At 61.6% G+C, this 22,136-nt stretch overlaps 1 protein-coding gene across 10 annotated transcripts in view; it reads left to right on the top strand.

The window, feature by feature from the left end:
* The window catches only part of ASPSCR1 (ASPSCR1 tether for SLC2A4, UBX domain containing), a 30,621-nt gene extending 9,519 nt beyond the window's left edge, over positions 1-21,102 (top strand). For 3 of the 10 annotated variants that reach the window (XM_070559645.1, XM_070559646.1, XM_070559652.1), the window contains exons 5-16: positions 2,737-2,794; positions 3,821-3,894; positions 4,178-4,631; positions 14,120-14,259; positions 14,479-14,560; positions 14,998-15,064; positions 15,926-15,988; positions 16,583-16,635; positions 20,262-20,313; positions 20,572-20,641; positions 20,713-20,888; positions 20,976-21,078. In XM_070559645.1, coding sequence (XP_070415746.1) covers positions 2,737-2,794; positions 3,821-3,894; positions 4,178-4,631; positions 14,120-14,259; positions 14,479-14,560; positions 14,998-15,064; positions 15,926-15,988; positions 16,583-16,635; positions 20,262-20,313; positions 20,572-20,641; positions 20,713-20,888; positions 20,976-20,989 — 1,303 coding nt within the window. In that variant the 3' untranslated portion in view covers positions 20,990-21,078. Of the gene's footprint in view, positions 1-2,736; positions 2,795-3,820; positions 3,895-4,177; positions 4,632-14,119; positions 14,260-14,478; positions 14,561-14,997; positions 15,065-15,925; positions 16,022-16,582; positions 16,636-20,261; positions 20,314-20,571; positions 20,642-20,712; positions 20,889-20,975 lie in introns of all 10 variants that reach the window. The other 7 variants (XM_070559643.1, XM_070559644.1, XM_070559651.1 and 4 more) reach the window with 3 other exon arrangements.
* The last annotated feature ends 1,034 nt before the right edge of the window (positions 21,103-22,136 follow it).

The raw sequence follows: 22,136 nt of genomic DNA, 5'->3' as shown, positions 1-22,136 counted from the left end.
TGCCCGACGCCCGGCCTCGCCCAACGTCCATGGCTCTGCCTGGGGCTGGGGCGTAAGAGCAGGTCCAGGGGCATGGGGTCCTCAGGTGGCCCCTGGCTCAGCTCCCCTGGAGACATTTGGGACTTTGGTGAGCTCTGCTGCAGGGAGCTGCGGGCTCTCGCTGAGGGTGCGAGGGTGCGTGAGGGGCTGCCTTCTCAATATGCTGGAATGTCGCCGGGTCCACCGTCCAACGGAGAGCTCTGTTAATTGGCCGGGAAGGTCTGGAAGCGATTGCGGTCGCCCCTCCCTCTGCGTGTTTACAGCCTCTCCCTCAGATCCCCACACGAGGGAAGCTGATCCCTCTGGAGGAGCGCACATCAAAGCCAGGCTCCTGTTTGATGTCCAGAGGCCTCCAGGGGCCTCCAAGGGCAGGGAGGCGGGCAGACCTTCCCGGGGCGCTGCTTGCTCTGTCCCTGTTTGTCGTTTGCGGTCCCCGTGCTGGCATCAGGTGCCCTGGGGGAGGATTGCGAGAGAGGATGCCTGGCTGGAGCCCCTGCGAGCGCAGAGAGCACTCTGCTGGCCGCTTGGTGGGCGTCGGCGTGGCCTGTGGTGTGACCGGCCAGTTTTCTGTCCAGGAAGTTGCTGTCTGTCGCAGTTGAGGGGAACAGGGCCCCCATGTTGCCCTGACCCTTCCCCTCTGGCCCCTGGGTCTTGTCTGCTGGAGGGTATCTTCTGTGACTGAGGCTCCCTCGCTGCTGTCTTGGCTTCACTAAGGAGAGCACGTGGGCCTGGCCGGAGCTGCTGCTCTGGCACTTTTGGGGTTTTGTATGTCTTTGTGAGGCCTGGGGTTGCCAAGTCTCAGTGGGCTGAGGCGCGCCCTGGCCCCACTGTGTGAGAGGTCGCGCCCTCCACGCTGGCCCCCGCATTGTCTGGTTGAGGCCAGAAGTCTCTGGGGACCAGCTTCACCGGAGGCGTGGGCTCCCAGAGCTCCGGATGAGCTCCACGAGGGCTGCCAGCCAGCGGGCTCCCACCTTCCTGCAGGGACCCTGGGAGGTGACGAGGCCAGTGGTGCCAGGGCCTGGGCAGGGGCAGGGCCATGCCTCTTCCTGGAGACCCTCAGCTGACTCTGGATTGTGGGTCCCAGCCCTGGGGAACATGCCGAGCCGAACCCAGAGGACAGGTCCCTGGTCCTGGGGACAGACCGTGGCAGCTGTGCATTCAGAGTGTCCATGTGTAGTCAGAGGCCCTGCAGCCTCTGGCCGCCATCTCGGCTCCGGTATCTTCCCGTCCCAGCCGTGTCCACGTGTCTGAGCCATGAGGCCTGGCAGGCAGTGCTGCTCCACCTGAGGTCCCTCAAGGTCTCTTGCTCGGCAGACCCAGACCCTCGCTCAGCCCTGCCTGGGGGAGAGGAACTGGCCTGGGGGTGCCAGGTGCCTGCTGGGATGGGCTTTTATTTGGGGGGCTAGTTTTATGATTATGTGTCCGGAAATGCAGAAATGAGTTCCCCTGGGCTGTCTTGGGTCCGCTACCAGCTAAAAGTTTAAATGCTCCGGGGCCAGGACTCAGCTGCCTCGCTCCCTGTGGCCTCGACGGCAGCACAGGGCCAGTGGTGGAGGTTGTGTCAAGTGTGGCACAGGCATGGGCGAGCGTGTGTGTGTGTGTGTGTGTGTGTGTGTGTGCGCGCGCACGCGCGTGCGCGCGCGCATCTGGTTGTGTGCCTGCATGCCCACCTCCTGGCGGCTGCTCTCTCCTATCTCGGTCTGGTTGACAAGGTGGGAGGACGTTGGTGGCTGGGTCCAGTGTGTGATGACCGAGTGGCTGCATTGAGGGCTAGGGCACCTGGTGCATTTGCTGTTTCCCGGATGATGGAGAGAACTCTATGTGGAGCGTGTGTGGTGTTTCATGCCCGTTTGCCCGTGCACTGGCCACAGGCCCAGCCTTTGTGTGGTGGAGTGGCCTGAGGTACTCGGCCTGCCCAGGCATGCCAGTGTCCTGTGCCCTGCCATGGCCTTCAGGTTCCTTTTCTTGTGTTTTGGGGACAGTAATCTCAGTGCCCGTCGAGAGCCCTCTGTGAGCCTGGGCCTCTCCTGCTCAACCACGTGGGCATCTGGGTGTGTTTCCTGAGGAGGCGTCACTGTCATCCTCCTGCCTCATGGCAGAGACCACATAACTTCTCAGGGCCTGGCTCGCCCTCGGGGCTGGCGGCAGGCCACGGTCCCGACATGCAGCTCGCCCCAGCCCTTCAGGAATACCAGTGCCCCGTTGGTCCTGGCGTTGCCCCGCGGTGTCTAGGCGGAGGGGCCAGCGGGGAGTGCTCGTAGCCTCAGGGGCCTCGGAGTGCGCTTAGTGGATTTGTGCCCTGAGCTGCTCCTGGCACTTAGGGGTCAGTGACCCTCTGGGAGGACAGCTTCAGGTAAAAGCTCAGATCACAGCCCCCCAGGACACTCTTTCTCATCGCTGACCCAGGGCACGGTTGACAGTGTCCTGTGGCTCCTCCCCTGCTGCGTGTCCTCCCCGCACTCGGAGCCTCACGGCTGGAGGCAGGTGGCAGACACCCCCAGACCGTGTGCTGACGGCCCAGGCCTGTCTGATGGCAGCTCCTGCCCAGCGTGTGACCCCCACCTCTTGTGGCTGTGGGGCGGCCAGGGTGGGCCGGGGACGCTGTCCTGGGTGGGGCCTCCGCATGCCTTCCCGAGGGTACCAGGTGTCCCCTCACGCCAGCGGTGGCCTGTGATGATTTCTTTTGTCTCCTTGCAGAGAGTGCCTGGAGCGGCCGTGTGAGGCGAGCCCAGTCTGTGTGTACATGAGGGATGAGGTAGGTGAGCTGCCTGGCCCCGCCCGTCTGGCCCGCGTCCCGCCGCCCGCTCCCAAGTCGCCGCACGGGCCCAGCCCCACTTTCCAATCTGGAAAATTCACTCTCCCTCAGACCCGCCTTCAAAGCCGCGGCTGGGGAGACAGCTCTGAAAGCACGATGTGTTTCATGGAAGGAGAGCAGAGTGCTGGCTCCGGGGGAGCTGACCACGGGCCGCCCGGCTGCTCCCAGAGCCTCCCTCAACACCCTGTTTGTTTTCTCAGCTTCTCTCAAAGCCCAAGAGTCACAAAAGTGGTTTCATTTTAATAAATATTTGCTTTGCTCTGTGTTTTGATCTTTTTCAAAACCGAGTGCAGTGTGGTGCAGGCTCAGCCTTGGCACTGAGGTCCTGCCTGTCCCCGCCCGTCCACCCGCCCGTGACGGGGGACCCTCCTGGCACTCGGTCCCCTGGCTCACAGGGGCTTTTTGTTTCGACCCTGGCTGAGCGCCCTTTCCTGGCCCGGGGTGGCCACTGTCCCCGAGGGGCCCTAGGAGGGTCCTGGTGTGGATGGGACACGCCCACTTCTTTATCCCTGTTTGAGGTTCTCTGACCCAGGACAGTGAGGGGTGGGACCTGGGGGGGACGTGTCCTTCCCTGGAAGAGATGGACCACTCAACCTCAGGCACCTGGGCCCAGACTGGACCAGCCGCTCAGAGGGCCGGTCAGCTGGTCAGATGTGGTTAACCCAGGCCCGAGCCCTACCTGTCCAGGCCTTGGATGGGGCAGGGTGGGGGAGACAGACGCAGACCAGCGAACAGATGCTTGGGTGCAGATGAGGTTGGGGTGTGGGAGGCTGGTGCTGAGCTGGGGCCGTCTGGGGAGACCCTGTGGTGCCAGTGATGTTGGTGCCCAGGCTGGGGGTGGCAGCGTGAGGTGGGCTTGGCAGGTGGGCAGGGCCCATGGCGCCTTCACCCAGGTCAGGTGAGGGAGCTTGTCGGCTGGGGATCAGTGGATATCTTGGGCACACCTGTCCTGTTCCCTCCTCACAGGTGACCGGCAGAGCTGCCTTGCAGGGCACGACGCTGCAGTCTCTGGGCCTCACGGGGGGCAGCGCCATCATCAGGTGGGCGGGCCTCTGAGTCTTGTTTTGTGGAAGAAGTGGGGTCTCAATGGAAAAGAAACAAGAAATGTGGAAAAATAGAAGAGAGAATGTGCCCCTGCAGGTCTTCGCCCCTTGATCTGAGGCCGCTGCCGGTGTCTTCTCCCGCCTGTGGGTTGGGGGTTTGGCACCGTGGGGTGAAGTGGCCCATGGGGTGCTTAAAGGTTCATAGGCTGTGGCTGAGACCCAGCAGTGGGCACGGGCTCTGCGTGTGGAGTTTCACCTGCTTTCTGGGCCTCCCCCTCAGGTTTGCCATGAAGCAACGAGACTCTGCCGGCAAGCCGGAGCCTGGGGGGTTGAAGAGTGAAAGGCCGGCAAGCCCGGCCCCCTCCGCGCCAGCCGACCAGGCAGCTGGCAGCCCTCTGCTTCCGTCGAGCTCAGCAGGTCTCAGCCGCGGCGACGGGAGCCGTCAGGATGAGACAGGCCCCTCAGAGGCTGGCCACGTGGATAGCCTGGGCCCAAAGCCGGTGGATGCTCAGGCGAAGCCAATCTTAAAGGAGCCTGCACCTGTCCCCTTCGTTCCATTCTCGGGTGGAGGACAACGACTGGGGGGCCCGTCTGGGTCTTCGAGGACTCTGATGTCACCTTCAGCCAAATTGCCAAAGTCCTTCTCTAGCCCTGGAGGCCCCTCCAAGCCAAAGAAGTTGAGGCCTGGCCAGGAGCCCCAGCCGGAGCCGGAGCCGGAGCCGGAGCTGGAGCCGGTAAGGGGGCACTGGGGGTCCTTTCTCCTGGCCGCGCCTGCCCTCTCAGTGGGTCTGGCCTCCGGGCGCGTTTTCCTTTTCTTGGGGAAGTGGTTTTTTGGGTTTGTTCTGTGGCCTCGGAGCCGTCGCCCTCCACCCTCTGCCTGGGCTGGGAGTCTTGACTGGCTTTTGACGCGGTTGTGGCTTTGGCCACGTTGAGTCCTGAGCCGAGCGACCCCGCAGCACATTGACTGTCCTCCCCGCTAGCCAGCGTGTGCGCGACGTGCGGAGCGGTTTTAATGTTGCCCTCGACCAAGCAAGAGGGAGACGGTGTTTGCTCGCTCTTCACACGCTGAGCCGGTGGGGTGCTTGGTGTCTCTGGGGGGACTTCTTTGGCGTGGCCAGCCGCCTCAGGGTGGTTGGGGGAAGGGAGTGTATCTTTCGCCGACGGGGTGAAGTTGTGAGGTGAAAGGACATTGGCGAGGCCCTGGCACACCTCCAGCACGGCGTCTTCCCTTCTGGGATTGGCTTCATCGAGGTACAGTTTACGCACGGACACACCTGCCATCAGTCCAGCGTTGGGCACTTTGTTTGTTTGTTTGTTTGTTTTTAATGATTGGCTCCTGAGCTAACATCTGTTGCCAATCTTTTTTTTTTCCTTCTTCTCCCCAAAGCCCCCCAGTACCTAATTGTATATTATAGCTACAAATCCTTCTGGTTGTGCTGTGTGGGATGCTGCCTCAGCGTGACCTGACGAGCAGTGCCATGTCTGTGCCCAGGATCCGAACCGGCGAAACCCTGGGCCACCTAAGTGGAGTGCGCGAACTTAACCACTCAGCCCTGGGGCCAGCCCTGGGCATGTTTTGCAAACAGCACACTGTCATCTTGATGGCTGGGTCTGTCTTTGAGTGCCTCTGACTCGAGGTGTCACCTTGGCCTGCTTGTCCCTGAATCTCACACCCTGACCCGCAGTGACGTCCACTCCCGTCCACTCTTCTGACCACACACTGACCTGAGAGGTGAAAGGGACCTCGCACTTTGGGTCAGGCTGAGCAGACAGTGACAGGTTGGGGTGCAGCCCCCAGAGCAAGGGGACCCCCGGGTAGGCGGTGCCTCTGCAGGAGCCCGGCATGTAGTGGGCAGGCTCTCAGCGTCACACCAGCATCCACCTCCCCTGCCATCCGATGGTGCTAGCTGTCTCTGGTCCTTTATGGGTGAGGCTGGCCTCGCCCGGGACTGGCCCTGGCTGGCTGCAGCCACGTCGGAGTTCCTGAGAGGGAGGAGAGGCATGGGCTGCCCATCGGGTTGGTTCTCACACTGGGTCCTGTTGCAGAACTTTCTACTTGAGGGGCCACTGGGCCTGTGTCCAGTTGGGATTTCATGGGTCACACAACAGGGCTCCTGCTGTCGTCTTTGTGAAGCCGTAGCCAGATGGTGTTGGTCCAGGTGCCGCACTCATAGGTCCCTCTGTGTGACTACTCCCTCGGTGGTGTTCACAGACCCATTGCCCCATTATCAGTAAAGACATGTGACAGATTCCCTGGGTGTTTTGGGCTCCTGGATTGCCCCAGGTGCCCCTGCCTCCTTGGTGTGATTCCTGAGAAGGTCTTTCCCTCCAGCTAGCACATCTCTCGAAGTGTTAGGAACACTAATAGAGAGACCTGACAGTGACACCGGCCTGGGTTTCCAGCCTGGGCTGCATGTTGTCACCTGTGGAGTCCCCTGAGGCTGCACAGCTGTGGGTGGGTGTCACCTGTGAGATGCCTGGGGCTTCTGGTTCTCGACCTTCCTCCCCCTTCCCTTCCTGCAAAGTGGCTTCATCCCACCTGTGTCATGCACTTATGCACAAGATCCACTCTCCATGTTCTGTGATAAGAAGGGTCCCACTGCTGGGAAAAATTCCTTTTCACAAATCACCTCTCCAGATGCTGGAGAACCATTGCAGGACTCTTAAGCGAAGCGACCTGAAAAACTACTTAGAACTGTCCCATGGTGGAGGGGGAGCTGGTCCGAGTGAGGACAATGAGTCTTGACCCAGGCTGTGGAACGCTGTTGGTTTTTATGCCGGGCAGCCTTGCTCATTTCCTTTATTAGTTCCAGTAGTTTGTTAGTTTCAGTCGTAGTTTCTACAAACAATGTCAGTTTTTTCTTTTTCCTTTGTGTCCTTACTTCTTTCCATTTTCCTTTTGTATTGCAGTGATTGTGTCTCCAGTATTTGTTGAATAGGAGCAGTTTTAGTGAGTGTTCTTGTCCTGACCTTGACTTTAAAGGGAATAATGTGTAGTTTATCTGTGAAGGGTGATTTGTGCTGTGAAAAGCCTTTGTCAAGTTAAGAAAGTTTCTATTTCTCTTTTTTTCAGAGTTTGCTTTATCATAAGTGGGTTTGGAGCTTTATAAACTGCTTCTTCCGCAGGATAATTTGATGTCGCCTTTCTCCTTCAGTTCATTCACGTGGTGGGGTTTTGGATAGATTTCCCCGTCAAGCCATCCTTGGATTCCGGGGATCAGTCTAGTTTCAGTGATGTGTTTCTTTTTTAGCTACATGGTTAGTCGTGGTTAACTAATATTTCAGTTCAGGGTTTTACATCTGTGTTCGTAAGTGCAACAGACGACAGAGGTGGTGCTGCTGAAGCCCGCTGCCGGGCATCCTGTCTCTTCTGGAACCCCCTCTCTTTTGCTTCCAGGCCACACACCTGGGGAGGGTAGAGGGTGCTGGGGTGGTGGGGGAAGCTCGGCCCTGGAACAGAGCCTGGGTCCCTGCAGAGGATAGGTGGCTGGGATTTGCTCCTGCTCCCTGAACCACTCTTGATGTGTTCTTGCTGAGTGGAGGAGGGGAGGAGATGGGGGGGAGCCAGTCCCAAGTCCCGTGAACCTCCATCCTGGGGAGGTGGTGGCAGTGGTACCCCGGCCCTTTGGGGGCCCCACTGGCTTCTATGCTGATGTTTGGGTCACATTAGAAACCAGTATGCAGCCCTCAGTCTCATGGCCTTTGTCACCTGGGCCCAGAATCAGCAGATGAAAGCAGACCCATGGGGTTGGGGTGAGCTGATGCTGGGGGCCTGACTCACTCTGGGCCTGCTCTTCCTAGGTGCCCCTGGGTTTGGGGGCCAGACCCTGGTGCTGGGGCTGGCTGTTTCCTCCCACCCTAAAGGTGCAGGGGTGCATGGAGTGGGGCTGCTAGGCCCCTGGCTCTCCTGACCCGGGCAGGCCCTGGTTCTCTGTGTCTCCTGGGAACCTGCTGATGGCCCGTGGGGCTCTGGGGTAGGGTTGGGGCCTGGGCTTATGCTTGCCCAGTAGGTGGTTGCTGTCCAGGCACAGGATCCCAGTGCAGCCCCAAGTGCTGACCCCAGGGCCCCCTGGGGAGGGTCCGCCTGGCCGCCAGCAGCGTGTGCCTTTGATCTGGGAGCCCCAGCAGCTGGTCGATTGTGGAGCGTCCCCCACCCGCCCGCCTGCCTCGCGCCTCCTGTCACTAACAGCCGCACACCCAGAGGGCCGCTGGCCACATGGTGTCTGTTTTGTGTCCCTTTTCAGTCCTGGGGGAGGGGAGAAGGGAACAAAACAGAACTTTGGGGGAACTTCAAAGGCACACTTCAGTATCAAAAAGAGCTTCCAAGTCTCCCAGTAGTGTTTTGCCTGTGTGTGGTTTTTAGATTTAAATAAAGAGTCAGAAGAGACAGGATAAAATATAGGCAGGTCCTCTGCTGAGGCCCAGGATGGTTTACAGACCCGGGCGGCTCCCCTGCCTTTGATGTCAGAACATTAATTATTAGAAGGTAGTTTTACTGGCCATCAGAATCGGGTGCCGGGCGAGGCTGGGGCTGCCCAGCGGCCCCTGGCCTGTCCTTTGAAGTCCTTCCGCTGGCCCGGGAGGCCGCCCTGCAGCTCTGTGCGTGGCCAGGCTGCAGTCCCAGCAGGCGCCCCCCATACAGCAGGCATGAGGATCCCTGATCAAAGGCCTTGACCCCCTGGGCAGGGCGGGCAGCTGACAGCAGTCTCCCTTGCCTGCCCACACCTTCTAGGGGGTAGTTTCTCCCCCACAAAGATGGGGACCTCAGGACTTCCTCAGCGCCTTGCACCCCTGTCTCACAGCAGGCGTCAGCCTTGCTTCTGGCTGTCCCTGCTCCCTGGTTTATGAGCCTGGTCAGGGCCTGGGGGCCAGAGTGGACCGAGCATGGCGTCTCTTGCTGCCTTGCCACCCTTTTCCTTCTCAGGGCACTTGCCCATGATGTCCCCCATCTGTGTGCCCAGGGCATGGTGCAAGCCTGTTCCTGCTGTGCCCAGTGTTTATGGACATCCCCTAGGCTCTGGTGATAGCCCAGGGGCCCAGCTGTCCTGAGAGACGCAGCCGGGACCTTGATTGGAATGCCCACTGAGGTTTGTTGGCAGATGGTCAGTGGCTTTGAAGGCACTGGCCGAGTCTCATGGCAGCTTTTGAAGCCTTGTGATGGGCAGGTGCCCTCCAGCCATCTCTATCTCACTGTGTCTCAGCCATGACTGGACTTGGGGGAGAGATAGATGCTCAGCCTGTGAGCCAGAGTGGAGAAGGCGTGTGCAGGGTACTCTGGCCACCAGAGCACCCCTGCAGCCCCAGAGCTGGCCAGGTGGCCTCCTGTGGATGGGGGCCTTGGAGACCAGGTTTGCAGGCCCCCATCCTGATTGGGCCTGAGGGGCTCTCTGTGGGCTTGTTCCTGGCCTTTTGGTCTGGTTTGGTATCCGCCCCTCCAAGGCGTGCTGACCTTGGGCCGCGTGGTCCCCGGGCTCCCCAGGGGCAGCTGCCAGGTCTGTGGCTGAGGAGACCCTGCACTACACTCTGCATTTATTTATTTCATTACTTTGGGCATTTCATGTGCCTTATCGGCAGTGGTACAGGCCTGGCCCTGCCATGGGTGCACGGGAGCTGCTCAGCTTTAAAATAGGCCAGTGTCGCTGCCATAGCCCCATATTTAGCTACCCTGATCTCTTCTTTTTAAATCGCTTCTCTTGCTTCTTCTTCTTGGAAGGGTGGGCAGACCCAGGAGTGGGTGCTGGGCCCTGGGCTGGATGAGGCACTGTCTCTGCCTGGTGCTGGCTGGTGGGTGAGGGCTCTGCCCGAGGCCGCCCTGCGCCGCTGCGTCTCTGCAAGCTTCGTGGCCAGGGCTTTGGGTGTTCAGAGGAGTTCCCGCCTGCAGCCTTGCCCAGCATCAGGCCTGGCCTTGCGCTCTGCCACAGCCCTCCCTGCCTGCGTGTCTGGAGGCCTTTGATGGGGTCCACATGCTCCAGCGCTCCCTCCAGAGGGTGGCTGGCTCTGTGAGTAACTCGGGAGGTTTGGCCGGTGTCCCTCCAGCACTGATTCATTGAAGCTCCAAGCCTCAAGGGGAAGCGCTTCACATTCCCTCTTACCCAAAACCATTGTCAGAGGACAGTCTGGGTCGAGAGTGAGGTGGGGGGGGGACAGGGAGGGAGGGAGAAAAACAAGAACCCTTACAGGGAAGCTGGAAAATCTGGGGTTGAGGTCATCTCCAAATAGTCTTTACATTTTTTCTCCATGTGTCATCACGTCCTGGAAAGTTACTGTCAAGAAAAGGAAACCTTAGTGGGCAGTGAGGCCGCTTCTGACATGAGGGAAGCCCTGTGTGTCCAAGTGGATCCTGAGCCACTCATGTGGTGGCTGCTGGAGCATGTCCACCCAACTGTCCGGGGATGCATTGGGCCCGTCTCAGCCCATCCCTGGCCCTGTCCCCTCCGTGCCTGGTCCCTGGCTGTGTGTGCAGCCACGTGGAACCTGGCGTGGACGGAGGGTGGGCAGCGCCTTCGTCCCTTCATCCCCTTGGGTCTTCCTTGCAGGGCCCGTCCCAGTGTGGCAGGGGCTCTTTCTGAGGGCAGCAGTAGCTGTCCACAGCTGACGGTCGGTCACCAAGTCTCCACCTCTAAATGGCCCGGATGTCGCTCCAGCATCTGTCCGGCTTTGCACTGTCACCCAGGGCCCACAGAGGGTGCTCCTGTCCCTCTGTCTGTCAGAGGGTCTTGTCCTGCCTACATGCCTCCCAAGACCCTGGCCAGTGTCATCCAGTTCACAGACTGCCTCCCCTCCTTCCTGGGTTTCTGGATGTTTCCTTGTCTGTAAGACCCTCGGTGGAGGCTGGGACCTGGAGGTCTGTGCCAGCGTCCTGCATTTGTGGGAAATGAGCCCACAGCCTGGGCATTTCATCAGGAGAATTGGATCTCTCATGGCTGCCCCCTTGGAGTCCACAGACACTGGCACACCTTCCCCTCAGGATCGTGTCTGTGCTTCAGCTTCTTCCTGTGCAGTCATGATAGACCCCCTGCTCTGGGGGCTGAGACCCTGTGCTGGGCCTCCGACTGGTTGGCCTCTGGCTGCGCCCCTGTTGTTCTGCCTGTCCTCTCGCCACCGCCACGGTGTCCGGGGCACTGGGGGAGGAATCGACCCCTCTGGCTCTCCCCGGGCCAAAGGGATGGGGTCCTGGGGCTGTGTCTTTGGAGACTGGCAGCATTCAGGAGCTTGAGTTGAGGAGGTGGAAAACCAGCGCCTTCGCAAGGATGGCCCAGGCCTGGTGACGTCGAGTTCTTGGTGGAGGCACTGTCCTCTGTGTGGCTCCCTGCAAACCTCTGGAGCCAGTCTGGAGACTTAGCCATGAAGGCCAGCTGTCAGAAGGCCAAGAAGGTTCCAAGCTCTGTCTTCTCAGCCCAGAGCCTGTGACCCTGCCAGCGTCCTCGTGCGCCTGCTGGGAGGTTCATCTTGGGGCCCCCTCCCGGCCCTGGAACTGTGGCCCTTGGCCAGCTTGCGGGAACTCCTTCCCGGAGTGAGGGCCGGGGCGCTGCGCCGTTCCCTCGTGGCTGCTGCCGTGTGTGCTCTTTTTTCCTAACAATGTCTCGTTCTAGATCTCTATTCTCCATCCAGAAACATCTGCATAAATTCACCTAGGATGGGGCCGTGTGTCATAACTGCCCATGACCCGGGAAGGTGGGTGAAGGACAGCACGTGAGGGCCAGGTTGCCAGCAGAGCGTCTGAAGTGAGCAGGGCCAGGGCTGGGCCCAGAGGCTGCTGGCTCTGGCCTCCCCCAGCGCAGGGTGTGCCCTGCAAGGCCCCGCACCCCGCACCCCACTGCTGCCGCCACTCCTCCTCAGCCCCTCTTCTCGGTGGTGGAAAGGCTCTCCTGGGGAGGCTCAGTCAGGGCGTTTCATTTGGCGGCAGCACGACATTTCCCACCAACCCAGCTACCGACATCAGTCCTTCGTGTGGGACAGGGCCCAGCAGGGCCAGGACGTGGCAGCAGCTCTGGGCCTCGAGTGGTCTGGCCTTGGGGCTCTGGTGGGCAGCAGAGGCTGCTGGGCATTCTGGCTTCTATGCCCAGAGGAAGGGAGGCCCCAGGGCCGCAGGGCATGTGGAGAGTTTGTGTCCTGAGGTTGCTCTTGCCTGGCACTCTTGTTTCTGTGTGGCACCCTGGCCCTTGGCTTCAGTTTAACAGACAGGCTTCCGGAGAAGAGTGGAGACCTGAGAGGAGGGGTGGGAATGGACAGTAGATCCAGGACAGAGGAGTTTTGTCAGTTTTATTTTCTGACAAAAAGTCAGTGGCTTCTGAGCAGCGTGAAGACAATGGCTGGTGTCACTTGTATTCCCCAATCTGCAGGTGGCCCAGGGAGAGGGCTGTGGGCCTTGGGGTTATTGGCACTGCCAGCGGCCTACAGTCCTCCTGGTTACCCGCAGGCTGTGCCCTGGAAGTGCCAGGGAGGACGGGAAGGCCAGAGTGGCCACTTGCTCCCTGGGACTGGTTTTGCCGACCATGTCCTGAGGTCAGGGGGCCCATCTGGATGGTCAGGCTCAGCTCAGTGCCACAGACTGCACATCACCCGATTGCAGGGTTCTCAGGGTGACTGCCCTGCCCAGGGCTGGGTCCTCCAAGGGAGGGACTGAGACAGGGTGGTACCAGAGCCTGCTCATTAGCCCGGGGCCTTTGTGCTTGAGCTCCCGCGGACCTGGCACTCGTGACATGGCAGTTCCCAGCTCAGGCACATCCGCATTCTGCCCTTGCCCTTCCCCAGGAGCCCAGGCGAGCTCTTGGTCCTTCTGGAATGCAGGCGCCATGGCTTGAGGGGGCAGCCTGGCGCCTGGCATCTTGTTATAAAAGCCCTGGTGGAGACTGCCTGTGGTGGCTGCAGGGTGGTTGTGGCTTTGAAGGGGTAGTCAGGGACCTTAGTCAGCCATCTACAGGCCCCACTGCCCAGGCCTCGGCCAGCCCTTCCTGGCCACTTGCATGGCGCCCTGAGATCAGAGGGGCTTCCTGGTGAGAGCCCACCTCCCTTCACAGTGGGAGAGCCGCACTGTGAGGTGTGCTGCAGCCGTGCACTCAGTGGACTGTGGGGACCTGCCCATGGGGACGGTGAGGCCTCGGGTGTGGCTGGGGGCAGCCCTGCAGACACCTGGCAGGTGTGTTGCACTGGCTGGTTCCCAAACACTAGGCAGCCGGCCCTCAACTGGCCTGGGCCTGGCCATCGCCGGGGCGGTGAGTTTAACCGTTAGAGTAGGTGGGGCTGTGGCCGGGCTGGGCTGCATGGAAGGCTGCAGGAAGGGACAGTGTTGGAAGTATGTTCCCAGAGCCCGCCAAGCCCCTGTCTGGGTGTCAAGAAGCAGAAGGTGGGATTCCCATGCTGAAGTGGGGGTTGGGAGGTGAGGGCCGGAGAGCAGAGGGTGTGGTCTCGCCTCCAAGGGCTCGCGGCCATTTTGTGCAAGGGAGGACAGGACCTGGTGTGGGCCCTGCCGGCCTAGCTGCCCGCCTCGGTCAGGCCCTGCTCGACGGGCGGCGTCCCCCACATGGTCACTCGGGCTGCACTCACCCACCCTGAGGTGCTGCGAGCAGAGCGAGCCCTGCCTGGTAATTTCCACCGTCATTGCTGCCGATTAGCAGTGACACCGTCCCTTCCTGTATCCCCAGGTTGGGCAGAGGAGGGCCAGGCCATTCCCCTGGGGAGGGGAGGTGGAGTCAGCCTGGCGTGGGACCAGTGGTTGGCAGGTTTCTGCCAAACCTCTAATTTGTGGCCTGTCACTTCCCCTGCTCTCTGGTGGAGCCCCTGATGTGGCCACTTTGGGGGGACCCTGACAGCAGGCAGCTCCCTGGGCCTCTTGTGAGGGGCCCCTCACGGACATAGGTGTGAGCAGAGGAGCTACTGGGGAGGCTGGCCCTGCCCAGCTGCCACTCACCTGTGAGGGGCCACAGGGCACCAGCCCACCCGGCTAAGCCACATGCCCTGCTGGTGAGCGAGGTCTCCGTGTCAGTGTTGCCGAGCAGGCAGGCCTGAGGGGGCTCTGGTCCTAGACAGGCTTGGCCTGGGGTGGGATCCCGTGGCCCACTGTCCATACCCCACCTTAGAGACCTGGTCCTGGCCATGGGCTGACAGCTGGGGCCGGTGAGGGTGTGCGCTCAACTCGGGTCTGCACGGCCACTCCAGCTGCGGGGCCTGGGTGACCCAGCCTCCTGGGAGCCTGCGTCAGCTGAGCCTTCTGTCTGCGCAGCCAGTGGACCGAGACCCCGTGGTGTGCCATCCTGACCTGGAAGAGCTGCTCCAGGCCTGGCCTGCAGAGCTGCCTGACGAGTTCTTCCAGGTGACTGTGGACGACGTGAGAAGACGCCTGGCCCAGCTGCAGAGCGAGCGGTGGGTGTGCCCCGGCCCCTTTGGATCCCGGACACCCATGCCCTTGGCAGCACCTCGGTGGGTGTGGGGGCCCAGGCATGGGGTTCCTCGTCAAGCCCTCTATGGGGGAGCAGCCTCTAGAACCTGGGGTGGAGCAAGGGAGAAATCCAGAGTCCAGCTGGTGTGGGGCCTCTGCTCTGGCTGGGGACATCGCCACCTTCACCACCCCTCCCCCTGCAGGAAGCGCCTGGAAGAAGCCCCCCTAGTGACCAAGGCCTTCAGGGAGGCTCAGATGAAGGAGAAACTGGAGCGATACCCAAAGGTGCACAGAGGGCCTGGTGGGTGTCTGCACGTGGCTCTGAGCTGGGGCCTCCTGTGGCTTCCGCAGGGAACACGCCACTGGCTGTGGTCACCTGGGCTTCACCTGAGGCCTGCACAGCCACAGTTCGTTGATGAACCAGTCAACCCCATTCCATGATGAAAACAAACGTCATCGTTGTTTACAAATGCACACAGGGGTACTTGACTGGTCCTTGTGGCCAGTCTGTGGCATGGCGAGCTGAGGCCACAGTTCCAGCCAGGAGCATTGGGGGGACAGCCAGGGGCAGGGGCAGCTGGCGCTTCTACCTGCCCCTGTCCTGGTGTTTGCTGGCCTGGGGTGGGGGGCCTGGCCATCGTGGGCTGAGGGGTGCAACTGCCTCCCTATACCTGGGCCGGGCTCTGGGTGTCCTGCTGACAACTCGGCTTGTCTCGGCCTAGGTGGTCCTGAGGGTCCTGTTCCCTGACCGCTATATCCTGCAGGGCTTCTTCCGGCCCAGTGAGACAGGTAAGCAGCCCCAACTGGGAGGATGGGGGTCCCTCTGAGCCCCTCCTGGCTCTTTCCTTCCAGGCCGTGGGACTGTGGCCACCTGGTCTTTGGGCTCTAGGAAGACAGATGTTTCAGGGTGCTGTTGTCTCCGTGGGGCAGGCAGTAGGCTCTGAGCTTGCAGAGTGTGTCAGGGGTCAGATGTTCACTAGGCCAGCCTGGCGGTGCCTGTAGTACTGGGTGCCCCTTGCAGTCACCTGTTCTGGGCTTGGCAGGACAGAGGGGCACTCAGAGGGAGGGTGGGCCCAGAGCTCCCCCTCATCCAATGGTGGGTCTCTTGCCTGGGGCTGCAGCTCACCTGGAAGGAAGGAAGCAACGCTACCAATTCTGAGTGGGGTCCTCAGTGACCTGAACCCAAGACAGCTAGGGTGTCAGGCAGGTCCCTGAGGCCCCTGGGGGGCTGTATGACAATGCCATTGTACCCAGGACCTCCCTTGGGCAGAGCTTAGGACTGGATGGTGGGCAGGGAGGGATGCTTTTGCAGCAGGGTAGGAATCTTGGTGGCGGTCTGCACTACGGTCCAGCAGGGTCAAGCATCTCAGGGTACTGTGGAAGGACCCAGCTTGAGTTCCTGAAACCACTGGGCTTTGATTCAGCCTGAAGGTGAGAGCAGTGTCTGTAGCACCTGAGGCCCAGGAGGCCCAGCCGCCTGGGGCTGGTGGCAAGTCCCCCAAGGCTGGCCTGGAGGGCAATGGGGGCATGCGGAGAGGTTGGAACTGGCTTGTCCTGTCCCACAGTGGGACGGGCCCTGCAGCGGGTCTGAGCTCAAGGCTCGTGCCCGTCTCTGGAGCCCCTCTGCTGACCCTGTCCGTCCTCCTCCAGTGGGGGATCTGCGGGACTTTGTGAGGAGCCACCTGGGGAACCCCGAGCTGCCGTTCCACCTATGTGAGTGCTTCTCCAGGACCTGCTCATGCTCAGGTTTCCATGACTCCTGGTCCCTCCCAGTTGGGGTTAGAAGCAGCTTTTCCCATAGAAACAGTGTCGTGGGGCAGACAGGTCCTGTGGCTGGCCCGTCCGACCGCGTGAGGCCCACTGGTGTCTAAGGACGAGTTGGGGAGAGAAGGCGGGAGGTCAGCCTTTCTCCTGCCTCAGTGCCCTGCACTGTCTGCTTCCCGCCTGGCCTCCCAGGGTCCCGGGAGCTACAGGGAGATGGGGGATGGAGAGCTGTTGGTCTCCCTTGGAGGGCTTCTGGGTGGTAAGGGGTCAGGCCACCAGGCTGCACAGGGAACTGTCTGGGGCTGGGGTCCCCTGCAGGTGGGTCCACTCCAGGCCACTCCTTTGGCCTGTTGCCAGGGTTTTTGCAGCAGCAGAGAGGTGGGCAGAGGACTGTGAGCTGAGAGGGCTCTTCAGAAATATCCTTTCCTGAGGCTGTATGCCCTGGGCCTCCCCCCCTTACCCTTAGGCTTGTCTTCCCTGGGGAACAGGAACAGGGGCAAGGGGGCAAGGCGCTTCCTGACCCAAACAACCGTCTTTCCGCAGTCATCGCTCCTCCAAAAACCATCCTGGACGACCACACGATGACCCTCTTTCAGGTATGGGCTGCCTGGCTGGGGGCGCTGCCTGATTGGGGAGGGCGAGGCTGAGGCTGGCGGGAGGAACGACCTGGCAGCTGCTGCAGGAGGATAAATATGCCTTTTAGCCAGTGGACTGGAGGGAGCAGAGTGCCTCTGAAGTTGGTTCTGGGGCTTTCCAGCCTCCTCCGCTTCCTGCCCTAGCAAGGGTGGGCCTGCCCAGCTGGCTGCCGGCCGTCCTGAGTGGGACTGCCTTCGAGCTGGGTGAGAAGGCATCGGCAGGTGGGGCTGCTGGAGGAGCCCCTGAAGGGTCAAGGGTCAGAGACCTCAGCTGCAGGTGGCTGGTTGCCCGAGAGGCCCCTGGGGTGCCAGCCACTGGGTAGGTTTGGCCCTGGGCTGGAGGGGCTGCTGCCAGGCCTGCCTCCGTGCTCCTGCCTCCCCCTGGACCCCTCGGCCTCTGCTGGGAATGCCATTGTGGGTCCTCCCCGCTACTGCAGCTGCTTCTGCCCCACCTTCCCATCAACCTCTAGGGCTCCCAAGGGTGAGGAGCATTGATGCAGTACCCCGCTGGGCTGCCTTCCAGAGCCAGGAGGAATGTTCTGTCCCATCGCCCCTGGAAGAGCAGCCTGGGGCCTCCCCAGCTCTCTGGTCTAATGGTTTTCTCTTCAAAGTCTCTTGAGATATTTTAATTAGTAACAGAGGCCGGCCCTTATTAAGTAGCCGGCAGGCCCTGAAGAGGTCTGAGTTAGGGCGAGGGGGTCTGCTTGCTGCCCGGGGCTGCCACCATTGTGGGGGAGATGGGGCAAGACCAGGCAGAGAAGCTGGAAGCTCACCAAGGAAAGGAGTTAAAGTGGGTGGGAGCAGGGCACTGTGCACTCCCCCCCACCCCCTTCACAGCCCCCTTCTTCTGCAGACCCCGGGAGCCCCAGAGGTTCTGGGCCTCTTTCCTTCATCCCCGCCCATCCTCCCTGGCCAGCCTGTTGATAAACATTGAATTTGGAAGGTGCTTTGGGATGGAGAGGACCAGCGCCCAGGCCCCCCTCCCATTAGGAGCCCTGGGGTGCTGCTTGTCCCGCCCACACGGCTGATTTCTGGTGACACTCTGCCCCTGCTACTAGCAGCCGTCTCCTTTCATCCGTCAGCTCAGCCTGGAGCCGCAGGGCCTCCGCGCCGGGTGGTGTCCCTGCCCGCCCGCGATCAGAGAGCTGGCAGCGTTCAGGGAAGGAAGCCTTCCTCCCTCCCGCGAGTGAGCGGGCGAGGAGGCCGCCGGCTTTCATGTCCCTGGCAGGGCTGTGTTCTGGCTGCTGGTTGCCCTGGAGGCTGCCTGGGGGCCGGCCCCGAGCTCTGGAGAGTGACAGCTTGGGGTAGGTGTAGGGGACGGCAGCCCAGCTGCCCTTTTTGGCCATTGGACCAGGAGAGTGTTTGCTGAGAGATGCTGAGGGTGAGGACAGGATGGGAGGATGCAGGCACACAGTTGGTGGGCACAAAGGCTCCTGGGGCCTGACATCAAACCTGCTTTCTGGGCCTGAGCCCCAGGGGTCCTTGCTCCACCCCCATCTTAGCCCCTGTGCCCACCACCTCGTCCCGGGCTCAGGCATCTCCCTTAGCAGGACCTGAAGACCACCACAATCTGCAGGGACCTCCTCAGCCTGAGCAGACGGGTATCCCTTCCCTCCTGGTGGTCACAGTGGTCTTCTGTGCTTGTCCACTCAGCTTTTATTTGGTTGGGATTCCAGAGATGCAGCCAGTGGGCAGAGGGCTTCCAGCAGGTGCTGAGGGGAGGCAAGAAGACTGAGTTCCAGAAGAGCCACCCCGAGGGGCCCAGAGGACTCCCAGCTGGTCAGAGGGGTCTTCAAGGCTTCAAGCCCTGTAGCCCCCAGACAGCCTGTGCAGGTGGGCTTGAGTAGGGTCCTGTGAAATGGGAGCATGCCATCCTCCGCGGTGCTGTGGGGGTGGCCCCGCACCTGGTGGCTTGGCCCAGTTGGGGTCCAGCCACGCTGGGCCCAGGGAAAGTAGGGGTGCTGTCCTTCCCATGCTCCCTTCCTGCTTCCTGGCTACCCCCCAGCTTCCGGGTCTTCCAGGGCCCTAGGGCAGCCTCCGCAGACCCCAGGCCATCCTTCCACACGAGGCTTTGATCCCAGGCATCGCAGTGGGGTTTCAGAGCATTCACAGCCCTGATCTGTGTCCCTCGGCTTCAGCTGGTCTCAGTGTTCCTAGACCTGCCTTTTGAAGATTCTTCTTCTTAACACCCACCACCCGACTCTGAGAGCTCAGGGCCAAGAGCAGAGAGGATGCACTCAGCTGACAGCTGTGGCCTTTCCACCAAGGGCTGAGGACACAGATCCTCAGGCAGCAGCATCGCTACGACCTCGGGCCAGCTTTGGGGCTTGCAGCCCTGGTCCTCGGGTGCAGAGGTGGGAGTGGAGGGCAGGTTACGATGCTGGGGGGCCCTGGGGCCTTCTGCTAGAGCCTTGATTCTGCACTGCAATCAGCCCCAGCCTGGGAGGCCTCCAGGGGCATGGCAGGGGCAGTGTGACCCACCCTCGTCCCACACCTGTGCAGGTGAGGCCAGTCCCTGAGCAGAAACCCTCTGCCACCACCCCCACAGTTAGGAGCTCAGGAGAGGCACAGTTCCTGGACCCCCTCGGGCAGGATGTATAGCCCGTGGGGCAGTGCCTGCCCTGTGTGTGGGGCTTCATACTAGCTGGCACTGGCTCTTTCCCACCAGGCAAGAGCCAGTGCCGAAACAGGGAACCTGAGTGTTGGTGTTCAGGGTCTTGGCTGGTGGACTCCCAAAGGCAGCAGATCTGGGAAGTACCTGTTGGCCCTGGACTCCCAAAATAACTTGTCTCCAAGAGTCCCCCACTCCCCATGCCTGGGCCTGGGCCAGCTGAGGGTCCCCCCATGGTGTTCCCGTCTCCTGTCCAGCAGCTCACAGAGGGTCTGGCTGCTTCCCCTTAGCCTAAGGGTGGCCCACCTGGCTGCCCCCAAAGACCCCTACACACTCTGTTATTTGGGCAGTGTGGATGGGGGGAGGGGAGGGGGCAGCACAGGCTGGGCCCTGGCCAGCAGCCACCCTGTGCCCCTCTGGCCTCCCTGGCCATTCCTTGCCCCACACCCCACCACACAGTTCTGTGTGTCCGTTTGCATCTCCTCTGACCTGTCTGCCTCCTGCAGTCTCTGCGGAGGGTGGGGGCTTCCAGGCCTAGTTCCTGCCTTCACCGTGTTAACTGTCCACCCCAGGAACTGGGCAGGAGGGAGAAGAGTGATTAAAAATGCCAGAGCAAACACGCTACAAGAGCTTCCTGGCTGGCCGGTGCTTGGGGCTGGCCCCTGGAGGGTCCTCTGTGGTCTGACACCCTGGCCTGGCTTGCCCTGGGGTTGGTGCCAGAGGAGGAACAGGTGAAGCTGGGCTGGGGGCAGCTTGTGGGGACTGGGCAGCAGACTGTGCTGATGGCAGGGGCCTGGTGGGGGCCATTGCCCTCCTCAGCAGAGCCCTGGGCCTGGTGACTGTGGCTTGTTCTAGGTACAGTCCTCACGAGGCCACCATGGAAGTGGGGCGCAGCCCACCCTCCCCGCTGGCCTCTGCCCACAGTGCCTACCTGGTGCCTTGCTGGTCCCCTAAGCTCCTCTCTGCCTCCCTGTAGGCAAACCTCTTTCCTGCTGCCCTTGTGCACTTTGGAGCCGAGGTGCCGACAGGTGAGTGGGGGTTCCTTGCTCTGCCCATCATTGTCGGCCAGCCCTGGGCCCTGTGTCCCAACTCATTGAATTCCCAGAGCAGGGGACTTTGAGTCTGGAAGGGAGACCTGTGGCCCAGATACACCAGTCCCCTACTCCCTGGGGGTTGTGGGCTGGGACAGCCATCTGTCGAGGCCAGGTCCTTTCCCAGAGCACAGTAGTAGTGGTGGTGGGGGGCCTCCTCCTCCATGGCCTGAGGGTGGATTGGGTGTCTTGCAGGCCTCTACTTGGAGCCCAGGCTGTTGGAACACACCATATCCCCATCTGCAGCTGACGTGCTGGTGGCCAAGTGAGTGCCTGCAGAGGGGTGGGGGGAGCCCACTGCTATAGTGCCTACCGTCCTGCCCCTTCCATCCCCAGGTGCATGTCCAGGGCCCCCGGGACCCCGCCCCCGCTGCCAGCCCCTGACCCTGCACCCCTTGAGTCGAAGCCAGCTGCTGAGGAGCAGGCAGTGGGGCCCCCTGAGCTGAGCCCCGGGACAGCCCAGCCTGTGAGGAGGGATCTGGGCAAGGTGCCTAAGTGGCTGAAGCTGCCAGGTACTGTGGGGGGGTGGCCGGCTTGGGAGGGGCTGCAGGCCGGGGGCCTAGGACCCACAAGGTCATCCTGGTTTGTTTGTACTGCAGCCGGCAAGAGGTGAGAGCCGCCAGCCCGGAGGTGCCCGCTTTCCTGGCCGCTGGACCCCTCCCCACCCTGAGCAGGAATAAAGGCTCTAGCTTCTTTCCCAAACCCTCTTGAGACTCTCCTGTCCTCCTTTCTCCAGAAGAGGGCCTCTGGGTCCTCTGTCCCAGCCTTGTAGGCACAGGTCTCCAGCTGCTCCTAACGCTGGGGCCAGCCGGTCCTGCAGCCAGACTGGACCATGGTGTGGGCCGGGGGCCGCTTGCTGGGGCCTTGTTCTCATTAACAAGGGCCCAAGTGCCCTCCCTGAACCTCAGGCCGCCTCCTCTTGGTTTTTACCTAATTGACATTAATTACCCCTTCTCTGAGGTGTGAGAAGAAAGGCCTCCAGCCATCACCCGCCTGGCTGCGTCACAGCCCGCCTGGCTGCGTCATAGGCTGGGCTACCCCAGCCCTGGCGCAGAGGGGAAGACAGTGGGGCTGGGCAGGGCCAGCCTGGGGTTTCCCAGTGCCCTACCCGCCTGCCCCCGCCATCTGAGCACACTTCAAAGTGGCTGTGGGGCATGGGTTCTGGCACTTGTCGCCAGCCTCCCCCTTCAGGTCTAATTACTTCCACATGTTCCCAGTGCTTTGAAGCCCAGAGACTAGGGGTGGTGGTGCGGGGGGGGGGGGCACAGAGGCCAGGAAGGGGTGCAAGAAGGGGCCAGCAGGGGTGAATTAGGGAGGGAGGGCTTGCCCCCCCACCCCCAACCCATACCATCCTCAGGTGCCGTGGCAGGAGGGTGCAGAGGTAGGGCAAGGCTGCCCCTGCAGCTCCTCCCAAGCCTCCAGGTCCCCAGGGTCAGTGGGGTGGCTCAGCCAGGGGCAGCTGTTGTCCTACCCCCCTCCCCCACCTGGACGTCCCTCCCCAGTGGACCACGTCCTGTGGCTCCGTGTCCTGACTGCAGTCACTCAGCTCAGAGCCCTTTGGGTGTTCCCGTCCTGGGTTCTGACGAGTCAAAGCAGCTTTCAGAACTAAAGGGAGGTGGGGGCTGCGGGATAGGGAGGGCCGCCCAGCCCTGTGCCAAAGGAGCTGGGCCCCTGAGGCCCTTGAGTATCTGAGGGCAGCCAGACCTCCCAGATGGGCCCTCTAGTGGGTCCCACACCCGTCCGAGGGTCCACGGCAGGCA

The sequence above is a fragment of the Equus przewalskii genome, chromosome 10 (genome assembly GCF_037783145.1).
Source record: "Equus przewalskii isolate Varuska chromosome 10, EquPr2, whole genome shotgun sequence".
Taxonomy (NCBI): Eukaryota; Metazoa; Chordata; class Mammalia; order Perissodactyla; family Equidae; genus Equus; species Equus przewalskii.
This window is presented reverse-complemented; position numbering and strand designations above follow the sequence as displayed.